The 19,712-nt window shown below is 40.3% G+C and overlaps 1 protein-coding gene across 4 annotated transcripts in view; it reads right to left on the reverse strand.

The window, feature by feature from the left end:
* Window positions 1–4,532: 4,532 nt before the first annotated feature.
* The window catches only part of ITSN1 (intersectin 1), a 126,988-nt gene continuing 111,808 nt past the window's right edge, over window positions 4,533–19,712 (reverse strand). The window contains exons 34-39 of one of the 4 annotated variants that reach the window (XM_089512048.1): window positions 13,253–13,465; window positions 9,760–9,881; window positions 9,272–9,354; window positions 9,102–9,185; window positions 8,712–8,885; window positions 4,533–6,862 (exon numbers count right to left, since the gene is read on the reverse strand). In XM_089512048.1, coding sequence (XP_089368174.1) covers window positions 6,714–6,862; window positions 8,712–8,885; window positions 9,102–9,185; window positions 9,272–9,354; window positions 9,760–9,881; window positions 13,253–13,465 — 825 coding nt within the window. In that variant the 3' untranslated portion in view covers window positions 4,533–6,713. The remainder of the gene's footprint in view (window positions 6,863–8,711; window positions 8,886–9,101; window positions 9,186–9,271; window positions 9,355–9,759; window positions 9,882–13,252; window positions 13,466–19,712) is intronic. The other 3 variants (XM_089512047.1, XM_089512049.1, XM_089512050.1) reach the window with 3 other exon arrangements.

Raw genomic sequence — 19,712 nt, forward strand, 5'->3', positions numbered from 1 at the left:
GAGTCTGATCTCACAAAACCAACTTCTTGGCATGCCTTTTTACCATTTCTTCTAATGTTATCTGTGGGACACGACCAAAGGAACAGTTTTTGTGATTTCTATTACTTTATATTAGACAACAAAATGGGTTGTGTTGCTGCCTATTAAGGAGAGGGATTGTTAATATCTTTTGGTACTTAATGGCGTAGTTCTAAGTGTCTTTCATATTAAATATATTGGTATGAAGCAGATGTATGTGAAGATCGAAATCAAATGGCCTAAACTATGCTTTAAGAGCAGGGGGACTGGACTGTATATGACCACACAATATTAGCAGAAGTACTTTGTCATGGACAGTGGCCAAGAAACTAACTGTGCAAAAACAGAGGGAGGCATATTTGTCTTGGAATCAAGTCAGCACTCCAAGGCAAAGCCAAACTGAAATAGAGGAACTGAGAGACAAACATTTGAGTCTCTCTCTACCTTGACAGAAAACATGCAAATGCCTCTTCTAGTCAGAATAGCAGATATTTTGCTGGCATAACTGAGGGGGGGAGGGGTTAACAGAATATATAATAAAATAATAGTGGCTAATCCAACAGTAAAAGTGATCCAGATCATAACATTGTTGTTAACTGCCCTTGAGTTGACCCCAACTCATGGCAACCCTTTGGATGAGACACCTCCAAGATCCCCCAACCTCGACTGCTCTGCTTAGTTCCTGCAAATTCATTTCCGTGACCCCCCAGTTTGGAGACTACCCATTTGGCATGCGGTTTTTTTATCATTCGACTAACCTCTACTTTTCCTAGCGTTATTGTCTTAGACAGGGTACAGACCGCCAGAAAGAGGCGGCTGGGAGCTGCCTCTCTTTTCCGCGTAGCCACACTGCAGCAACCAAACTGCACGGTGCGGTTGCATGAAAAACAAAGGAGCACTGAAAAGCAGCTCCTTTTAGCGCCGCTGCAAACTGCTGGCAGCGGCGTGAGCACTTCACTCCTGTGCAGGTCCATCTGGATGGCGTGCAGCTGTGACGTCATAGCTGTGCATGCCGTCTGGACGCTGCCGCACAGCTATGGCATCATGGCGATGTGCTAGGGTTGCGGGATGTGTGTACATGCTGTCCCGAGGCAACCCTAGCACATCGCCATGACGTCGCAAAGGGCCCGTCTGTCCAGGGCCAATGTTTGATCATCTTGGCCTCCAGGGAGATTTCAGGCTTGATCTGTTCAAGGACTCATTTGTTTGTCTTTTTGGTTGTCCATGGTATTGTGAGCACCCTTCTCCAGCACCACATCTTAAATGAGTTTATTTTCTTTCTATCTGCTTTCTTTACTGTCCAGTTCTTGCATCTGTACATGATGATGGGGAATACAATTGCTTGGATGATTCTGACTTTAGTGCTCAGATGTATATCTTTACACAATTGAGGTCATAGATTTTCATAGAATCGTGTTTTGCTAATGAAACTATGATTAGGTGTAGTAACATCATTCAGGTTTTTGTAGGTCTGTTCCTGGATCAAACCATTGGTAGTCTTTAAGCATCTCAGTAGAGCAATATGGTCAACATGATGAAATAATTTTTAGAAGTTTAAAATATTACTTGCTGGATTTGTGCTTACACATAATATGGTCCCACAAATCTTTATGAAGTGCTATGTTGAAAAATGTGGTACATGGATGATTTTACATATGACCTAGAGCAGGAGTGGGCAACTGGTGGTTGTCCAAATGTTTTTGGACTGCAACTTCTATGATTCTTCACTGCTGGCAATGCTGGCTAGGGTTAATGGGAGCTGTAGTACAACTACTGGAAAACTACAAGTTGGCCATAAAGAGAGGAAGAACTGGGTACTGTTAACACTGTTAGGAACTAGAGACAGATTCAAAATAAGTTTGGTGACCTGTATTAGGTTCCTGCCCACATGGCCACTGGTGAAGGTTGATGGGAACTGCAATTCAATAGCAGCTGGAAGACTATAGATTCTTCAGCCCTGCTGTTGCATATTCATAATTCACAGCTAAACTGGATCCCATCTTCTTAATTCATAGTGTGATTAAGAGGCTCCCATAATAGAGTTTCAACATAATGTTTTCTTTAAGAGCAACCATTTTTTGAGTTGAGCAGTATTATGAGATTGTAACTTGCTTCCTTGTAAACAAATAAATAAAGAGTGTGAGATAGCTTGTTGATAACTGCCATCAAGTCAACGTCAATTTATGGCAACCTCATGAATGAGAAACCTCCAGATCATCCTGTTATCAGTAGCCCTGTTCAGGTCTTGCTGTATCAGGGCCATGTCTTCCTTGACTGAGTCTATCCATCTGGAATGTGTTCTTTCTCTTTCCCTACTTCCTTCTGCCTTACCAAGCATTGTTGTCTTTTCTAGTGAGTCATGTCTTCTCAGGATATGGCCAACAGTCTCAGTTTAGTCATCTTGGCTTCTAGGGAGAATTCAGGCTTAATTTACTCTAGAACCCATTTATATGTCACTTTAGCAATTTTAACTGATTTTCTTCCTACCAGTTTTTTCACTGTCCAGCTTTCACAACCATATATAGAAACTGGAAATACAATGGAATGGTCAATCCTAAAATTAGTATTCAATGATACATCTTTACACTTCAGGGTCTTATTGAGTTCCTTCATAGCTGCCCTACCAAGTTCTAGTCTTCTGATTTCTTGACTGCAGTCTCTATTCTGATTTATGACAGAGCCAAGGTATGGAAAAATCTTGAACTGTTTCAGTGTCTTCATTGTCTACTTTAAAGTTATGTAAATCATCTGTAGTTGATACCAGTGGCCAAAACATGCTGAATCTAGGTTCTTTAATGAAATTGTTAGGAGAGCCCTTTGGGGCGCAGAAAGGTCCGGGAAGAGGAGGACTGGGGCTGTGCCCATGGGTCTTTGCTGACCCCCAGCTGTCTCTGAGAGACAGCTGGGGGCTGGGGAAAAAGCAGGGGAGAAGCCCCGCCCAGAGGGTGGAAGCTCCACCCATGGAGGGTGGAAGCCACAGCCCCTGGGCCAGAAGCCCCTCCCCAGCATGCAGTCCCATCCCAAGGGGGCAGAAGCCCCGCCCCCTGGCATGTGAACCTAAAAAGGTTCGCCATCACTGTTATAATGGAAGATCCTCTCCCCACTTGTTCTCTGCTGTGCATAGAGAAAGGCATGAATCACTGCCTCTATTGTCACTGATGTGTCATGACAGGGCCATTCCCCCATCCTGTTGTTGCTGCTGATCAATGTTTTAAGATAGCCTTTTCCCTACGAGACCCAAGTTTTTTTCATTTTCAGATTAAAAACAATATGTGTAATTTAATCAGTAACACATACCTGAGGATACATTTGATCCAATTCACTGAAAAATGGAGGTGGGTGGGAAGCAGGTCTGAATTTCTGTGATAATTAAGTTATGAAACACAAGCAAGATACATGGCTAGACTGTCAGCCTAAATGAAGGCATCAGTAATAGCAAGGATATGTAGGATATAAGCCAGAGAAGACGAGAAACATTTATTTACACAGGTTATGAGAAACCATTCTCAGGAGGAATGAGCTTTCATGTAAGGAGAAATGGATCCAAATGATGACAGATACAGTCTGGAATAGGCAGGCCTTTCTTTACCTTCGAGTGCTAGCATAGTGTAGTGGTTTGAGTGTTGGACTCCAGCTCTGGAGAACAGGATTCGAATCCTACTCAGCCATGGAAACCCACTGGTTGACCTTGGACAAGTCACATTTTGTCTCAGGGAAAGGCAAAGGCAAAGGCAAGCCCTCTCAGAACAAATCTTCCAAGAAGACCCTGTGATAGGTTTACCTTAGGGTTACCATAAGTTGGAAAAAAGTTGAAGGCACACAACAACAATCTGGTAATTCATATTACCACCAGGCTGTGCAAGACACAACACACTGCTAATATTCTTCCCCCACAGCTCCCTGGACACAAACATAAAAGCCAGTGCCTAATGGAGCACTATTCACCTACCCTAAGGGTCACTATGATTTTGGAACACAATTACTTGAGGGAGCTAGAGTCTGTATTTTATGTTAGCGTTTTACCATCAAGAGGATTTAGATTAAGGAGCAGTCTAAAATGGAATAAGGAAGTACACAGAACGATTGAAATTACCATTAATAATATGTTTGGCTTCAAAGTGCAGTGAAAAGATTTCTGACTGAAGCTACAGAAAATGGTTCTGTGCAGGAGATTAGAACTGGAATTCAGCTTTATTATAGTGTGGCTCTGAAATGGCAAGAGTAACTTAGAATGGTGACAAAGAAATTATACCAATAGGGCCTTTATTGAAGGAGAGTCTAGGAATTGTGTCTCATTTAGATCTTGCCCTTTTGGCTTCTCCAAATACACACCTAATTTGTTTTACTTCAGGGTATACAGGTCTGTCTCTTCTCACAGTCCAATGATAAGGCTTTCTTAATGTTATCATTATGTCTGAATGACTAAAAATACAGCAACTGCTTAGTTGCAGCACTTGAGTAAAATTAGGACAGCCAAAGAAGGTTTGGAATCATGACATTTAATATTTTCCACCACTAAAGGATTTATTTTTTCCCTTCTACCACAACAATTTGTTATTTTCATATACATTATATTTCAATAAAATGTACTGATATGGAAAAAGGAAAGCATGAGTTTAGTTCTATTTACAAATTTTAATTCAAACATTTTTGTAACAACACTGAAAAATAGAAACATAAACATTGTTTGCTTTTTAATTGTGTTTTCAACCAGTCAGTGTTAAATAACTTCATGCCTTTTAAGTTAAACTTCCTCTAAAACTTGGTCAGTTGAAATTTCTAACGAAAGTGTGTTTCTCTGTTCAAAAAAATACTTAAGTATGTAATTTCTGATACAAAATTCTACACTATCTTCAATAAATAAATAATAAAGCAATTCTTAAAAGTATGAAATGTAAACTTTTTTTGTCCCTCCAACATACAGGATTTTTAAAAAATAATTGCTGAAAATAATACAGTGGTCTCCTTGGAAATGATAGTACACAGACACTTTCAAGCACAGTTTACATTTATCACCAGACCTTATCTATCTATCTATCTATCTATCAAGTATAAAGCTGTCCTAATTTCCTAATGGAAATAATAGAGATTTGCTGTGCTAGAGAACACCATCTCCACAGGAAACATGGAAACTGATACCAAAACAACATGCAAAAAACAGCAAAGCCAATACCTCACAAGAACATTGACATGCTAACAGACCAGTCAACACCTTCCATTCTGAAAGTTGATACAAAAATACCCATTTATGCATGATCCTTGGGTAACAAACTGAAGGACTGAAAACACAAAGAGAACGAATGTCCTTGATACTGAAATGAAGATGCTTCCCAAATTTGGTCATTAACATTATGCCTTGTTCAGCAAGGTGTGTATTTTTATTATTCAACTGATTTGACAGGACTTTGCTGAATCAAGCTTTTTTATGTGGATTGCTGTCCGATTGAATGCTTACAACTGCAAAACAGCAACAACTCTTTTGGGATCACTTACTTTACAAAATTCTGATCACACCTAATGTTGAAATGGACAAATTTGCAATTAAGCATGTTTGCACCTAAAAATCATTGATGAGCTACAGTATGCTGCCACCCTGACTTCAAAACTGTGGTGTCAAATTTTTATTTAGGCACAGTACAATTTCATTAATTAATTTCTTTTGACTGCTTGTCTTGTCTCAATACAACTTTTCTGAGCAGCTGTTTTCTTATCAGTGCTGGTCCCCCCACCCCAGCCTTTCACAATTGAGCAACAGTTTAATAATTATGTTTCAGCGGTACAGTACAGACACGCAGCAGGAATCTGTCAAACCTTTTTTTAATGTGATCAACGGTTGTTTGCAAGAGAGTTAAAACACAGCCGTAAAAAACACTGATCTGTGGATATACAGTTTGGGAAAAAGATGTCCCAATGCAAATGGCAAAGAACCAACATCTGGTCTTGGTTACAGTCTTGCCTTTAATGGTGGTGGGGGAGGGGGTTGAACTACTAGGTCCCAGACCAGTAATTCAATCTTTCATCCACATAACACTGGCTTACATGTACGAATATCTTGAAAAAGCTATCTTCACCTCACCTCTTGAAAGCTTTCTAATCTACAGGAAACTGTCATTTAAACCTCAGATTGGAATTTTCTTTTCTTTTTTCATTTATTTTTTGAAAACAGATTCAAATATTATCACAAACTTCTTAAAAGAAATCCAGAAATCTTACATGGCAAGAATGCATTCATGTTAACAGCATTTTGTATATAAATATATTCACATTATGTTTATACACCACTCTGTGGGGCAATAGGCACAACATTTCTAGGGGAAATTCATAGAAATCTGCAGACATGGCAGCAACACCCTTCTTCGGTTGACATGGAATGTTGCAGCAACCAGAGAAAGTGCAGTGTTTTAACCTCTCTGTCAAGAGCGCAAGCCACAACTCTTGTTACTCTAGAAATCCTGAAACTACAGCCGAATTTCAACATAAAATAAAACAAACTGTTTTTAAAAAGATGGCATGCCCCCCACAAACTTGAAATTCAGTTTTCTGCAAGGATTAGCTAGATATAAAGTTTTGTGTGACTTTGCTAAATCTCTTTCCATGTGGAGGACTTTTTTTCATATAAAAGGACTGAGGATCTCTATGGAAAGATTTTGTAAACACCTATTATAGTCATTTCAGCTGAGAGAAGCACCTCCTTTTCAAGGTTCATCAAACAGCTGCAGATCCAGTCGAACAACTATCTCTCCTGTTGGGACTTCATGCAGGAGAAGACACTTTGTAACCGGTCCCTTTGACCCCTGGTCTTTCTTAATATCTGCTACACGGATTTCTGTTCGGCCCAAGAAGTCTGAAAGAGATAAAATGCATGTCATGACTGGAAATGACAAGGCTTCCCCAGTAAAGATCCAATTCTGGCAAGAAGTCAGTTAAGGCCCCATTCTCACTAGCCCATTTGCACGGGATAGAACTGGGCAGATCCAGTTTCCCCTATACCAAATCTCCCTGGGTAATAGTTCTGACTATCCTTTACCCTGATTGATGCAATTTGCCCCTCTGAAGTTCACATTTCTAGTACTTCTTTAAAATGGAACTTCCTTTGTTGTCTATCAAATTCACTTCCACTTTCGTCAGAGGTGACATATCCTACAGTGTGCGCCTATTCTGTCAACTTGTCAAATTTAAAAACCTCCAGGTGTGTGTGTTTTGTGTGTATTTGGGTCATTACAGATTATGGCAACCCTAAAACGACCCCATCCTGGGGTTTTCTTGGCAAGATTGGTTTCAAGGAGATTTGCCATTGCCTTTCCCCTGAGGCTGAGAGAGTGTGACTCCCCCAAAGTCATGGGTTTCCACAGCCTTCCCACTAAATGCCAGCCTCTAGCTTCCCCTTCGCTTCCAGCCCAGCATTTCCTCCTCTTTGGAACCTCTTCCCTTCCCTTCCATGCACATAATCTGTCACAATAATAATAATAATATTAATAATAATACCTCACCTCAGAATGTCATCTCTGCATCCTCTTTCCTTGCTTTCCCTCCATTGCCACCCCAGAATGCCTTACATACACACATACATATGTAACAAAAGCATTCACACATTGTATCAATTTGCCAAATTTAAAAGGAAACACAAGCATTCGCAAAATATGTCTCTCTCTCTCTCTCTCTCTCTCTCACACACACACACACACACACACACACACACACACACTTTTTTTAAAAAATGCTACTTGCAAAGTGAGGTGCCATACTGGCAGCAAACAAACAAAAGGGAAATGTAGCACAAGCATACACATGCTATCACTATGTACCGACCTGTAGAACAAGCATTCGCATAATCTGTCAAAAATAAAATTACAAAAGAGAGAGAGAGAGAAAGCTGCCTGTGAGGGGGAGGCATGGTCTGTCCTCTGCCCTCCCTCTGACCTAAATCCCTCCCCGGAACTTGACCCGATCATGACTGGGGCCAAGTTCACATTTGCCGGCAGCAGGGAAGAAATGGGTTTTCCTAAAAGACACGGGAAATAATCCACTTCCAGAAAAACCACTCTAAGGGGTTTTCTAAAGACCCTAATTCTGATGTGTTTAAACCAGTGCCAATGGGAACTTCCGACTTTTAATCCGGGATACAATTCGGTACAAAAGGTAGTCTGAATGGCCCTTCAGAAAACAGCATGAGCATTCAGATCAAACTGAAAACAGAAGCAGGAAATCGTCTCATGACTACAGTTATTTTATGGTCTGTCAGTGGGCTTCCATTAATTTCTTTTTTATTTCACTACAGATATTGTTTCCTAGCACTTCAGTTCTATACTTCCATTGGGACCGAAATCTGGTTTTGCACAAAAAGCAGCTGAGGACAGGATTCCAAGAACCCTGTGCAAACATGCAACATTTTTTCTTCCAGTTACAGTTCTCCCTGCTTGTTAGAGACTATAGTGGGAATGAGGAAACTGAAAGCCTCAGTGAAGCCTTTGCATCTTGGCCTCTGTAACCAAAGTCAAAGCAAAGATGAGACAGCCAAGAGAGCACAGTGCTCCTGGCAATATGCTTAGAGAATCCTGCAACTCATATTGGCATGTGGAAAATAACCCATTTGTAGGAAGATTGCTTCTCCATGCCATCCAAAGAATGTATGCTGCAATTACTCATATGCACATACAGAAAGACAAAGCCTAAAAATAAGAGTTGCCACCTACCATCAGGGGAGAATTGATCCCTCTCAAACACTGTTATGCAGAGCACATCTTGTTCTAAATCTTTGATAAAGAACTGGCAGTTAGAATTCCACTTGGGGTTGAGAGTGTCCTGTATAGTCTTGGTAATATGACACTGAGAACCCATTGTCACTTCACAATATGGATTACTCTTCCCTAAAAGGAGAAGACAGAAGCAGAGCCATGTTCAAATATTAGCATAGATTTTGTAATTTGCCTCAAGGATATTCACAAGCATTTTAGATGAGCCTGTTGCATATACCCCACAATTTGATTAATAATTTTTTAAAACCCACTTTATCAGGCATCCCTAGGAGGTGCTGTTCTTTTTGGCACATGCTTAACAAAATAGAAAGGAAGCAAAGTTCTTACCATGGGATCTGCAGGGCTTCAATTCAATACCTTCAACAATGTTCACCATTAACCTTCCAATGCCTGTTGCCCTCTGGGACCGGACTGTGGCAAGAACAGGCAAGATTCATTAAAATATTCTTCAGATACTTTGGGGAAAACTTATAAATACTGTACCCCCATTGTGGTACCTAAGTAGGCCTTTTCCCTCTTCTTCTTCTCTGTTTCTATGTATAGTTCAGAAGCAGCTTTGATTTTCTGAACCCAAGCCGTCCTTGAGAAAGAGAAAAGCAAAAATAAACTGAAATACTACTATAAAGTTTATGTAAAACTGATTAAATGCAGGATAGGAAGAAGAACTGGCTAAAGACATTGAGTTGCCTGCTGTTTTAGGACTACAAGTCAATCTCATGCATAAGTTGAGGGCAGGTTTGATGCCAAAATTATGGATTGATATGGCCCGTGGGTAAGTTGAGGGTAAAACTTTGTGTCATGTAACAAAGGATCTAAAGGATGAAGCAAAGAGAAACTACCAAAGAGCTTATAAAAAAATCCAGTAGGCATAACTGTTTGTGCTCACACTAAAGGCTGGATGGATGTGCGTATGCACATGCACACACAAACACAAAAGCTTTTAAAAGTGCTAGTTAAACTCTGTGCTAATTCAGCAAGAATTTACCTTTCATTTATGCTTTCTGCACGAAGTGTGTACACTCGATCAATGTGAGAGATGTGGAAGATGGGCTCATCTCCAGAAGGATCTGTAGGTAGTTTTACCAAGACCTCATTTAGAAATATGGGCTGCAGAAATATTAGGAAATATTAGTTTATGTTAGATCTGAATAACTGCTGTATAACAGGTGTCATGTTTAGCATACAATGACTGACATGTTTCTATGTATGTATTACTGTATTTTACAACTTTCACAATTTCTTTTGCTATATATTAGAATTAAATAAACAAATAAATACCCCACCACCATCCTGAGAGCATGACATAATTGCAAATATACCCAGTTCACACTGTGAGGGCCAGTATAAAACACTGAGCTGCTAGCCATGTAAACCTAATGGTTCACAAACTGCTATAGCAAAATTAAAAAGTTGTGGGCTTTTTATTCAAAAAAAGGGGGGGGAAAAAGATGACAACATGGTAGACAACATCTCACTATTATCCCAAATGCACAGTGAAAATTATCTGTTTTAAGGTTCCCTCAAGCTTATGTGTGTTAAAGCTCCCCAAAGCAGAGATGACAGCAAACAAAGAAAAGAAAAAAAAACCAGACAGATGGTCTGGGAGGGATGATTAATCATAATATCATCCACTTTGATTTAAAAATATGAAACATTAACTCATACTAAATAGTTTTTTGATTCAGATCATAGTAACTAGTGCTTGCAGGGGCCTAAATAACCTAAAGGAACCAGATCCCATCTGACCTTGGAATGCTAATCAGGGTTAGCCCTGGTTAATACTTGAACAGATCGCCACCAATGGATACCAGATGCTGTAGGCTATATTTCAAACCACCTCTGAGTATTCCTTGTTCACTTAATACCAAGCATGAAGCCTATGGAAATTCAGTGGGGTACTAAAAGGCTGCTCTTCAGCTGAGCTATCCTTCATTTTCACCAATACCAAAGCCTGTGGGAAGCAACTTTTCCTAAAGCACATAACTGTGCGCATGGGGTTGGGTGTGATTTTCAACATAATCTACCTAGGCAAGCAAACTGATGAAATAGCACTACAAAATAGTAATAAAATGCTTAGCATCACTTCTGTTTCAGCCCAAGAAACAAGAGGAAGGTATCAGCAAGATGGTAAAGATTGTGAAAGTACAGAGTTTCTTAAGGAGCCCTTCATCCTTTGTCAAAACGACCCAAAGGAAGACAAAACCATGCTTAGTGGCCAGACATTACTATATATGTATGCATTAGTGAAACAGGCAAAATAACAGAGGAAAGGGATGAAATCAAGTTTTTTATGAAAGAGGGCACAGGTGGCTGGCTGGATCATTTACTATGATTATAGCTGAATCTACAGTAATCTGATGAAAATGTTCAGTAGAGTTTGATCTCAGCTTGATGTATGTCCTCCATGCTCTATGATAAATTTTACAGAACTGGGAAGTTAATAATGACAAATGACTTGTTATTCATTATTAAAAGAGATTCCACCTAAACATTAGGAAAAACTTCATAACAGTACGAGCTGTTGAACAATGGATGGAATTTGTTGCCTTGGAGTATGTTGGAATCGCCTTCTTTGAAGGTTTTTAAATAGGGGCTGGATGGCCATCTGTTGGGAGTGCTTTGATTGGGAGTTCCTGCATGGCAGGGGACTGCACTGGATGGCCCTTGTGATCTCTTCCAACTCTATGATTCTATAATTTATAACCACTGAACTGTTAATTTTGTTGCAGTTCCCACTTGTTATCCACTATGGTTTATAAACATTGCTTGATTTCTGGATGATTTAGTTTGCAGGCATGCACAAAAAGAGGATTAATATTCCACCATCCTATCCTCAATGGAATATGGCAGCCCAAAAAACAAGTAAACATGTGGGCAAAAATAGACCAAATAAATAAGAGAGAAACAATTTCCTCTTACCTTCTATGACTAATTAACAAACTCTTGGAGTCATAACTGAATGCAGCTTTTTTCTGGATTAATATACAAATAACTAGATTTCTCTACCTGAACCTTGATAACAAATGTAAACATTTGTGAGTTTCTAAATTGAACCATGATCATGATAAATCCTTGGGTTAGAACAATCCACATACATACTTTATCACAGTAATGCTGGATTGGGGAGGGAGAGAGGACAGAAGACTATATAGCTAGGAAAGCATTTAGCTGTGCTTTCCCTTACATAAATATTTTAGTGTTGCAGTACATTTCAACTTCCCTCCTACTCACTGGACCAGTCATAGCAAGTAGCAACCTATCTTTTTTTAAATTTTTTTTTAAAAATGCTCCCTTGATGGTATAGAAATAACAAGGGATCAATTTTATACAATGCAGCAACAAACCTAGGCTTCTTTGTAGTTCAGTTAAACACTCAGTAGACATTTACTTCACATGCAAGTTTTCAAACACCTATTTTATTGTATTTCATGCCACATTGTCTGATACACATTTTTTTAAAAAAAAACCCTCACTGGTATCCATGATCAGCTCTTCCTTGGGGACATGTTGTGAATAGTTGTGAATCAGGAAATGACCTAGCCAGAAAATAAGGTGTTTCTGTTTACCATTTTAGTCTCTGTGGTTATTTTCCCCCCACTCCCTCCTCTTTGTGTGGCCACCCAGTTCATTTCCACTCCACCTGGATGTTGTCTTCCCAGCCATTAAATTCCCTCATGCCTTCCACCCAGTTGTCACTTATTTTTCCTCTCAGTATGTCAACATTCTGTGTCAATGAGTCATCACAGGGCTTCCCATTCCTTTGGAGGTTTTTAAACAGAGGCTGGAGGGCCATCTGTTAGGGGCACTTTGAGTGTGAGTTCCTGCATGGCAGGGGGTGGACTGGATGACCCTTGTGGTCTCTTCCAACTCTATGATTCTTTGATTCTACGTTTACCCTCCAAGCCTTGGTGTCACCAGAAGTTTACTGATACCTCCCTCTTGTAGATGAATAGTGTGGTTTTTGCTCTGTTTGCATGCATACTGGAAAATCTGAAGTGGTTTCAGAAGGAATGATGATGACAAAAAAAGATCCCACTTTGAGAACACCCAGTGAGACAGACAAATCTGACTTCATTACAGACTCTGGTGGTTCAATAGTCTTCCTACACAGAAATCCATATAAGACTTGTATTGTGTAAAATGGTCCATATAGGCTGCATCCACACTGCAGAAATAATCCAGGTTGACACTACTTTAACTGCCACGTCTCAGTGCTATGGAATTCTGTGATTTGTAGTTTTGTTAGACATTTAGCCTTCTCTGTCAGAGAGCTCTGGTGCCATTACAAACTATAATTCTCAGGATTCCATAGCATTGAGTCATGACAATTAAAATGGTGTCAAACTGGATTATTTCTGTAGTGCAAATGCAGCCAAACACAAACATTTATGGTCTATATATTTTAATATGGGTGGATGAGGGAGCCTTGTGGATTTTTATCAAAAATATCCAAATTCCCTTTTAAAAGTGATACTTACTGTTTTGTACATTTTATACTGCAGATTTGACTTGGGGCTGAAGACCTTATCTGTGCCAGATGAGCCCAGAGGTTTTATGATCTGTGTCAGCAGAAGGAAGTCATTGAACAGAAAGCCATACAATTCCTTGTTGCTCTTGGCCTTGTAGAGTTTCCCACTGTGTAGAAATTTGCGTGGCCCCAAGCAGTTTGTAACAGAATTAAAGACAAGTTGCTGGGGGGAAACAACACACACACATACACAACACACAAGACAGAAGCAATGAGATGTATAAAAATATAACAGTCATGATACTGTTGGTATGCAGCTGACAATGTTTGTTTTGCAGGAATAATGCTTACTAATGCTTTGGTGTTGCCAGTGAAAGATCAACACTTAGTGATACAGCAAGAAATTTGTAATTGGGAGGGTTAGTCTTATACTGCTATGCTCTTTAACCATGCTGGGTTCACTTATCAATGAAGGAGGAAAGCAATCCTAAGCATCAATAATATCATCATCTGTTTCCTGATTTTTCTCTCAAACTAATGGGCTGTGCAGTCCCAATGGGGTGGCCTCCAGCCCCTTTTACAGCCAGATTGGTGCCACGGCAATCGCGTGTCGCGTCCCTGATCTGGCCTTTGCAGGGCGCAAAAAGGAGCTGCAAAAAGCGGTTCCTTTTTGTGTCCTGCAAAGGGTGTGATGGCCGTGGCAGCGACTCCTTCAGTGCTGCGTCATGCAGACGCAGTTCCAGAAGAACACCATGATGCCACACACCATGTGGTGTGGCACGCGGTTTCATGTCACCCTCGGGGCAGAACCGCGGTGTGCGTCATGTAGACGCTACGCTCTGACTCTGTCCCCAACTCAACCAAAGGTGCCAGTGTGCACAGCCCCAAAGATTCAAAGTGGCTTACAGGTTTTAAAAAATATAAATAGTTAAAAAATACAGAAGATGGACATTATAATAGAATTAAACTATTACCAATGCTAAAAACAAATTAAAACATACAGTAAAAATGTTTAAAAGCATATATAAACTTGTACTCTGAGGAGGATTGAAATTTTAATAAAATTTTAAAAAATGTTAAAAACCAGGGTTTTTTTTATAAAAAAAGGACAAAACAGTAAAGCACACTCTTAAAGCCCTCCTTTTAAAAACCGTCTGACCTCAAAATCCTACTGAATTTTTTTTTAAAAAAGGAATGAAAATAGAAGTAATGATGCCTAATTTTCTTTTCTGCTTTTCCAGAGTAGCATAGGAAGCAGCATGGATGTTTACTATTTGGGATTCTTTGAGTGGTCATCTCTATATGGTCAGCCCTTGGTATTCACAGATTCTTTATCCACAAATTCAACCATCCACCACTAGAAAACATTTTTTTTAAAGATTCCAAAAAGCAAATCTTCCAAACTGCAGCAGAAACCAAGGTCCACTCTGTGTGTGTGTGTGGGCGGGGGGGGGGGGGGTCTACAATTACACAAAGTCCCATCCAGAACATTCTAGAACTGAGTTTTTGGTGGAGAGCCCCCTCATCTCTTTTCAATGTACATGTCCCAAAAGTGCATTATTCCATCTCATTCTGTTTTGAGACTTCTGCAGCAGAAGTTAAGAGAAGTACAGACCACATCTGTTGCACAGAGAAGATATTGTGGGAATGAACATGCAAAGAACCAGTTACAAGTCAATGACCTGTTTTACTTCTTCGTGATCTATTTAAATCACACATCCATGATTAGTAAGCTGATTTACTAAAGGTGGAACAAGAACCTGGAAAAAAAATGAGAAGACCTTTTGCTACAATGGTTTTGGAAAAGATGAGAAAAATGAAGCCATGTGCTCCTTAAGCATGCACATTGTGGCAAGGAAAAAGACAGTCTTCCCACCAAAAGAAAGACCCATTCTACAATGTTCTGAACTGGGCTTTTTGTTGATATAAATATGACATAATGTTTCTTTATTAAAATATTCTACTCTATATGCAAGGCTTTCTGGCTGGCATACAATAAAATCAATGTAAATTGTTTATAACAATTTAAAACAGGAAAAATTTATCCAGGCTAAACCAATTTAACAAGTTAAAACAGGACAGTTAAAAGTAATTAAAACAGTTATGGTAATTTAAAACCATGCACATATGCAAATTTGGGTGGAAACAAATTATGTCCCAGGGATTTTAGTAAAGATACATGTTTTTACTTGGTACCAAGACGACACCAGAGTTGGTGGCAAGAGGCCCGTAATAGTGGCCCCCTGGTATCCGCTGGGGTTTGGGCCCCCTGTGGATACCAAAATCTGTGGATGCTCAAGTCTCATTATATACAATGACATACTAAATCCATGGATAACAAATCTGTGGATAAGGAGGGCTGACTGTATTCTACAACTGGATGTCACAGCAAAAAGCCGCTCTCACATGTCCTCCTGCAGCGGACTCCTACAGTGTACTGCCATGACTGGGAATACAGAAAAACAATGATTTGGCTGACTTTAATCTTTGGGCAGGCATATATAGGAAGTGGTATTTCTACAAGTTTCAAAGCAATTTAGGGCTTTAAAATATTTCTAGCAGCACTGTGAATTTGGTCCAGAAACAGAGCTGTAGCTGTGGGTGCGTATGTGTGTGTGTGTGAAAGCACTGTTCCCCCAAATAAGAATTCTACCCTCTGAATCAGGGACGTAGCCAGGATTTTAGGAAGGGGAGGGTCCAGACTAAGTGCCACCATTATAATGGGGCTTGGGTGCAGCGGCGCAGCAGCACACACCATTCATTTTTCTAATGGAAGGGGGGGGGGTCCAGACCCCAAGATCCCCCCCCCCTTGGCTACGTCCCTGTCTGAATGAAATCTTTCTTCCATCACCAAATTCCTAGCATTGCAGTAATTTAAAACTTCAGATGAGGAGTATGTAGAGAGATCTTGTAGCATCTTTGAGACTAACTGAAAGAAAGAAGTTGGCAGCTTGAGGTTTTGTAGACTTAAGTCTACTTCCTCAGATGCATTTTGTAGACTTAAGTCTATGAAAGCTCATACTGTCAACTTCTTTCTTTCCATTAGTCTCAAATGTACTACAAGATCTCTCTACATATTGATTTGACAGACTAACACGGCTGTATCTTTGAACTCTTCAGTTGTACATTTAGAGATACAGTTTAGGCATCCAAAGAAAAGGAGCAAACAAAATTACCAAAGGAATGTGAGCATAGCAAATATACTGTAAAAATTCTAAGACTGAACAATTTTTAATGTCCCACTCTCTGCAATACTAGGAATTGTTTTGAATTTGGGGACTCAAGGAAAAATGCCCTCATCCCACTCTAGCCACACCCCAGACCAAAGTATAGCATCAATTAATACCATTCCTTTAAAACCAACATTATATGCTTTCTAGATGGTGTGCCAAATCTGTAATGTAGCTACTGCATTTTGCACTAGCTGCAGCTTCTGACTTATCTTCAAGGACAGCCTCATAAAGAATGCAGTGCAGTAGACTAATCAGGAAGTTACCAGTGCATGGATTACTGTGGCTACGTTATTAGACCTAGACTGAATATGTAGTCCACAAATCTGAGAGTCTGGGACCTTTTCAAAGTTTGGCATGTTCCTAGCAAAGGAACTCCAGAGACAAATGCAGCAAATGTGACCATTGTTGTGGATGGTAGTGGCAGTAGGTAGATTTCTTGTTTGGAAATGGGGACCTGATTCATAACATATTAACAGCCTGGGTATCTTTTGTTATGGTGCTGTGCAGGCAAGATAAAAGGTGATGGCATAGTGAACTATGAAGGAAGAAAAACATCTAGAGGCAATGTCAGACCTATGAAGTAAAATATATGTAAGATAAGATCTTGATTAAGGTTGGAGAAAGGCCAAATCCAAACCCGTAACTATCCTGATCTTACAAAAAACAAAGTTTGGGATACCAGCTCTCAGGGTATAAAGCTCACTGACATGACTGTTTTGAGGAATGCCACTTTGAGATTGATGGGACGGAGCTGAATGGTGTCACAATAAGTTTGCCAAGGGACACTGACATATTCCAGGTAGAAACAGAGTTAGAAACTGGTTGTATAAGCCTGGCAAGAGTGCAAGAAAACAATAACATAATAGCAAATGGAAATGGAGCAGCTCATAAAATGTCAAAATAGAAACTTTAAGAGATTGCATCACAAGGCTACCATCTTGCAGTGAAATAAAGAACAATCAGATTTTGTACAGCAAGAGCTGGGCTGCAGGAGTAGGACAAATATACACCAACATTGAAAGAAGTGAGGAATCACACCGCTAGTACTGTATAATTCATTACCAAACAGGAAGAAAGACTTTATTTTCCAAAACAGGCCTGGTAACAAGCAGTACAGCTGCCAAGTACTCCAAGGTATCAGTGCTATCAGGCTGGTTACACATAGAGATATCCCTAAATTTGGAAGCTGTAAGTGAAAACATAGAACTCAGTGAATCCTGAGAGGATAGCAGGTGAGCAGACCATGAGATAGATGAGCTGGATATTAAGCATGCGAACTGTACTTTGTTCCATTAGTATGAGAAGGCTACTAATTGCCAAAATCCTAGCTTTCATCTTCTAAACACAGGACCTGTACAGACTGGCACTTTGTGCTAACCTGGGCCAGAAAGTAGGGCTAGATAGGGCTGAACAGTTACACGTGCCCAGCCCTATTTTTGCTGCCCGTGCACCATCTTGGTGTGCTCCTGTCCATACGGGGCATGCCATGATGATGCAAGGGTAGCGCAGCGCCCAAACGGCACTGGCCAGAAAGGGCGTCATCATGGTGCATGATGGAAGCTGCTTACAGAAGCTTTTTTTTGGCCCCGAGAGGGAGCAGAGCATTGCCGCAACATGCAGTTGCTATGGCAATGATCTGAGGCAGAAAGGGGAGGCATCTCGCCATCCCTTCCTGCCCGTCTGTCAAGCCCCACAGTCTCTAAGGCAATGGTGGGCAGCTACAGACCATCTAGAGGGCCAAACCTGCTCCATTTTCACTCACCCTTGACTTTGCTGGGCCACAAAAAGAGAAGCTATTTGTGGCTGAAAAAGGTCTAGGGGACAAACTACCCTTTCAACTACCAATTGTGTGCTCCTTGGAATTTTCAAGAAACACAAGTGGCCATTTTCAGGCTAAAATGCATACATCAGGAATGGACTGGGGCAGATTAACACATTACAAAACTCCCGCCTTTGATTTAAAACAGGGTCAGTAGAAAATCTAGGTTTGCCAGAATGAAAACTGGGCATGTCTCCTGGCACGTTAACTGGTTTGTAGATGAAGGATTTTCAGCTGATGTTGCTTGTCACACAACCTGAAGCTCTCTCCTTTTCTCACTTTGACAACCCTACAAAAAATCTCACCCATGGGCATCACACACTCCCTAGGACCATTTTTATGACTCCCTGATCTCCTCAATTTGAAATTGGCCAAAAGTGCCCCTGAGAGAGATTTTCTAGTGTTTTTTGCCTCCCTCCCTGTTGAGCTGCTTTAAGCCCAAAAGAGAAAGCTGACTTCCTGATCAATTCTTATTGGAAAAAAGGCTTCTTCTGGCCCCAGTATGGCCCAAAGTAAGTCAAACCATGGCTAAATTGTCCCCATATCCCCTAGGAGGCATTGGGGCATTTGAGGATAGGCAATAAATCATTTTTTCTCCAGTGAAATGCAGCAAGGAGTCCCCATTGGTGGCAATGTAATCCTCTATCCTCAGACACTTGCTCACCCCAATCTAAAATATTATCTGCTTTGGAAACAAACCCTCATCAGTCAGTGGCAGATCCTTTATATGTCACCTAATTTATTTAGTTTAGTTCACTAACCAGAATCAAGCATGCCTCCTGAAAGCCTTAGATGTGTAGTCTGTCATAAGACTGAAAGGACTTTGTTTTGTTTTTTGCTTTCATATGTTGCCTGGAAACCTTTGCCAGCTCCTGTTTGTCATCGTGCAGGAGTTTGAAATAGATTGGTAAATCTTATTGAACAAAAGGATTGAAAAATTAAACAATGGAATAAGTGGTGGAACACTGGACAAACTTGGGCCAGACCGTCCATTAGGGTCTAGGAAGTGTAAGCTAAGAAAGACCTTGAGAGACCCTACATCCATCTATCTACAGAGGTGTCTGGCTCCAGAGGCAGATATGTACCAGAATCAACAGCAAAAAAAGATAGATCAAGAGAGCTCAGAGCACAGGAATGACTGGTGGCTTAGAAGACTCATCATGAAGGGGCAATTAACAATTCCAGTAGGCTAGTTTGCTGAAACTATGGTAGTGCTGATGGAATTTCACAATGTGAAATTGTGAATTCCATTCACAAAAGGTACAATTGGTGGCTATCAGTAGATGGAAGTTTACTCCTGCAGGTAGACCATTTCCAGAAAAACATATTTGAGGTCATAAGACCCAAGACATAATAAGACAAAACTAATGTTAATCGATAGAAGAAAAATACATGGGGAGGAAAAGAGGAAGAAGAAA

The sequence above is a fragment of the Sceloporus occidentalis genome, unplaced genomic scaffold, assembly GCF_023333645.1.
Source record: "Sceloporus occidentalis isolate IW3139 unplaced genomic scaffold, rSceOcc1.0.p SCAF_2, whole genome shotgun sequence".
In the NCBI taxonomy this organism is placed as follows: Eukaryota; Metazoa; Chordata; class Lepidosauria; order Squamata; family Phrynosomatidae; genus Sceloporus; species Sceloporus occidentalis.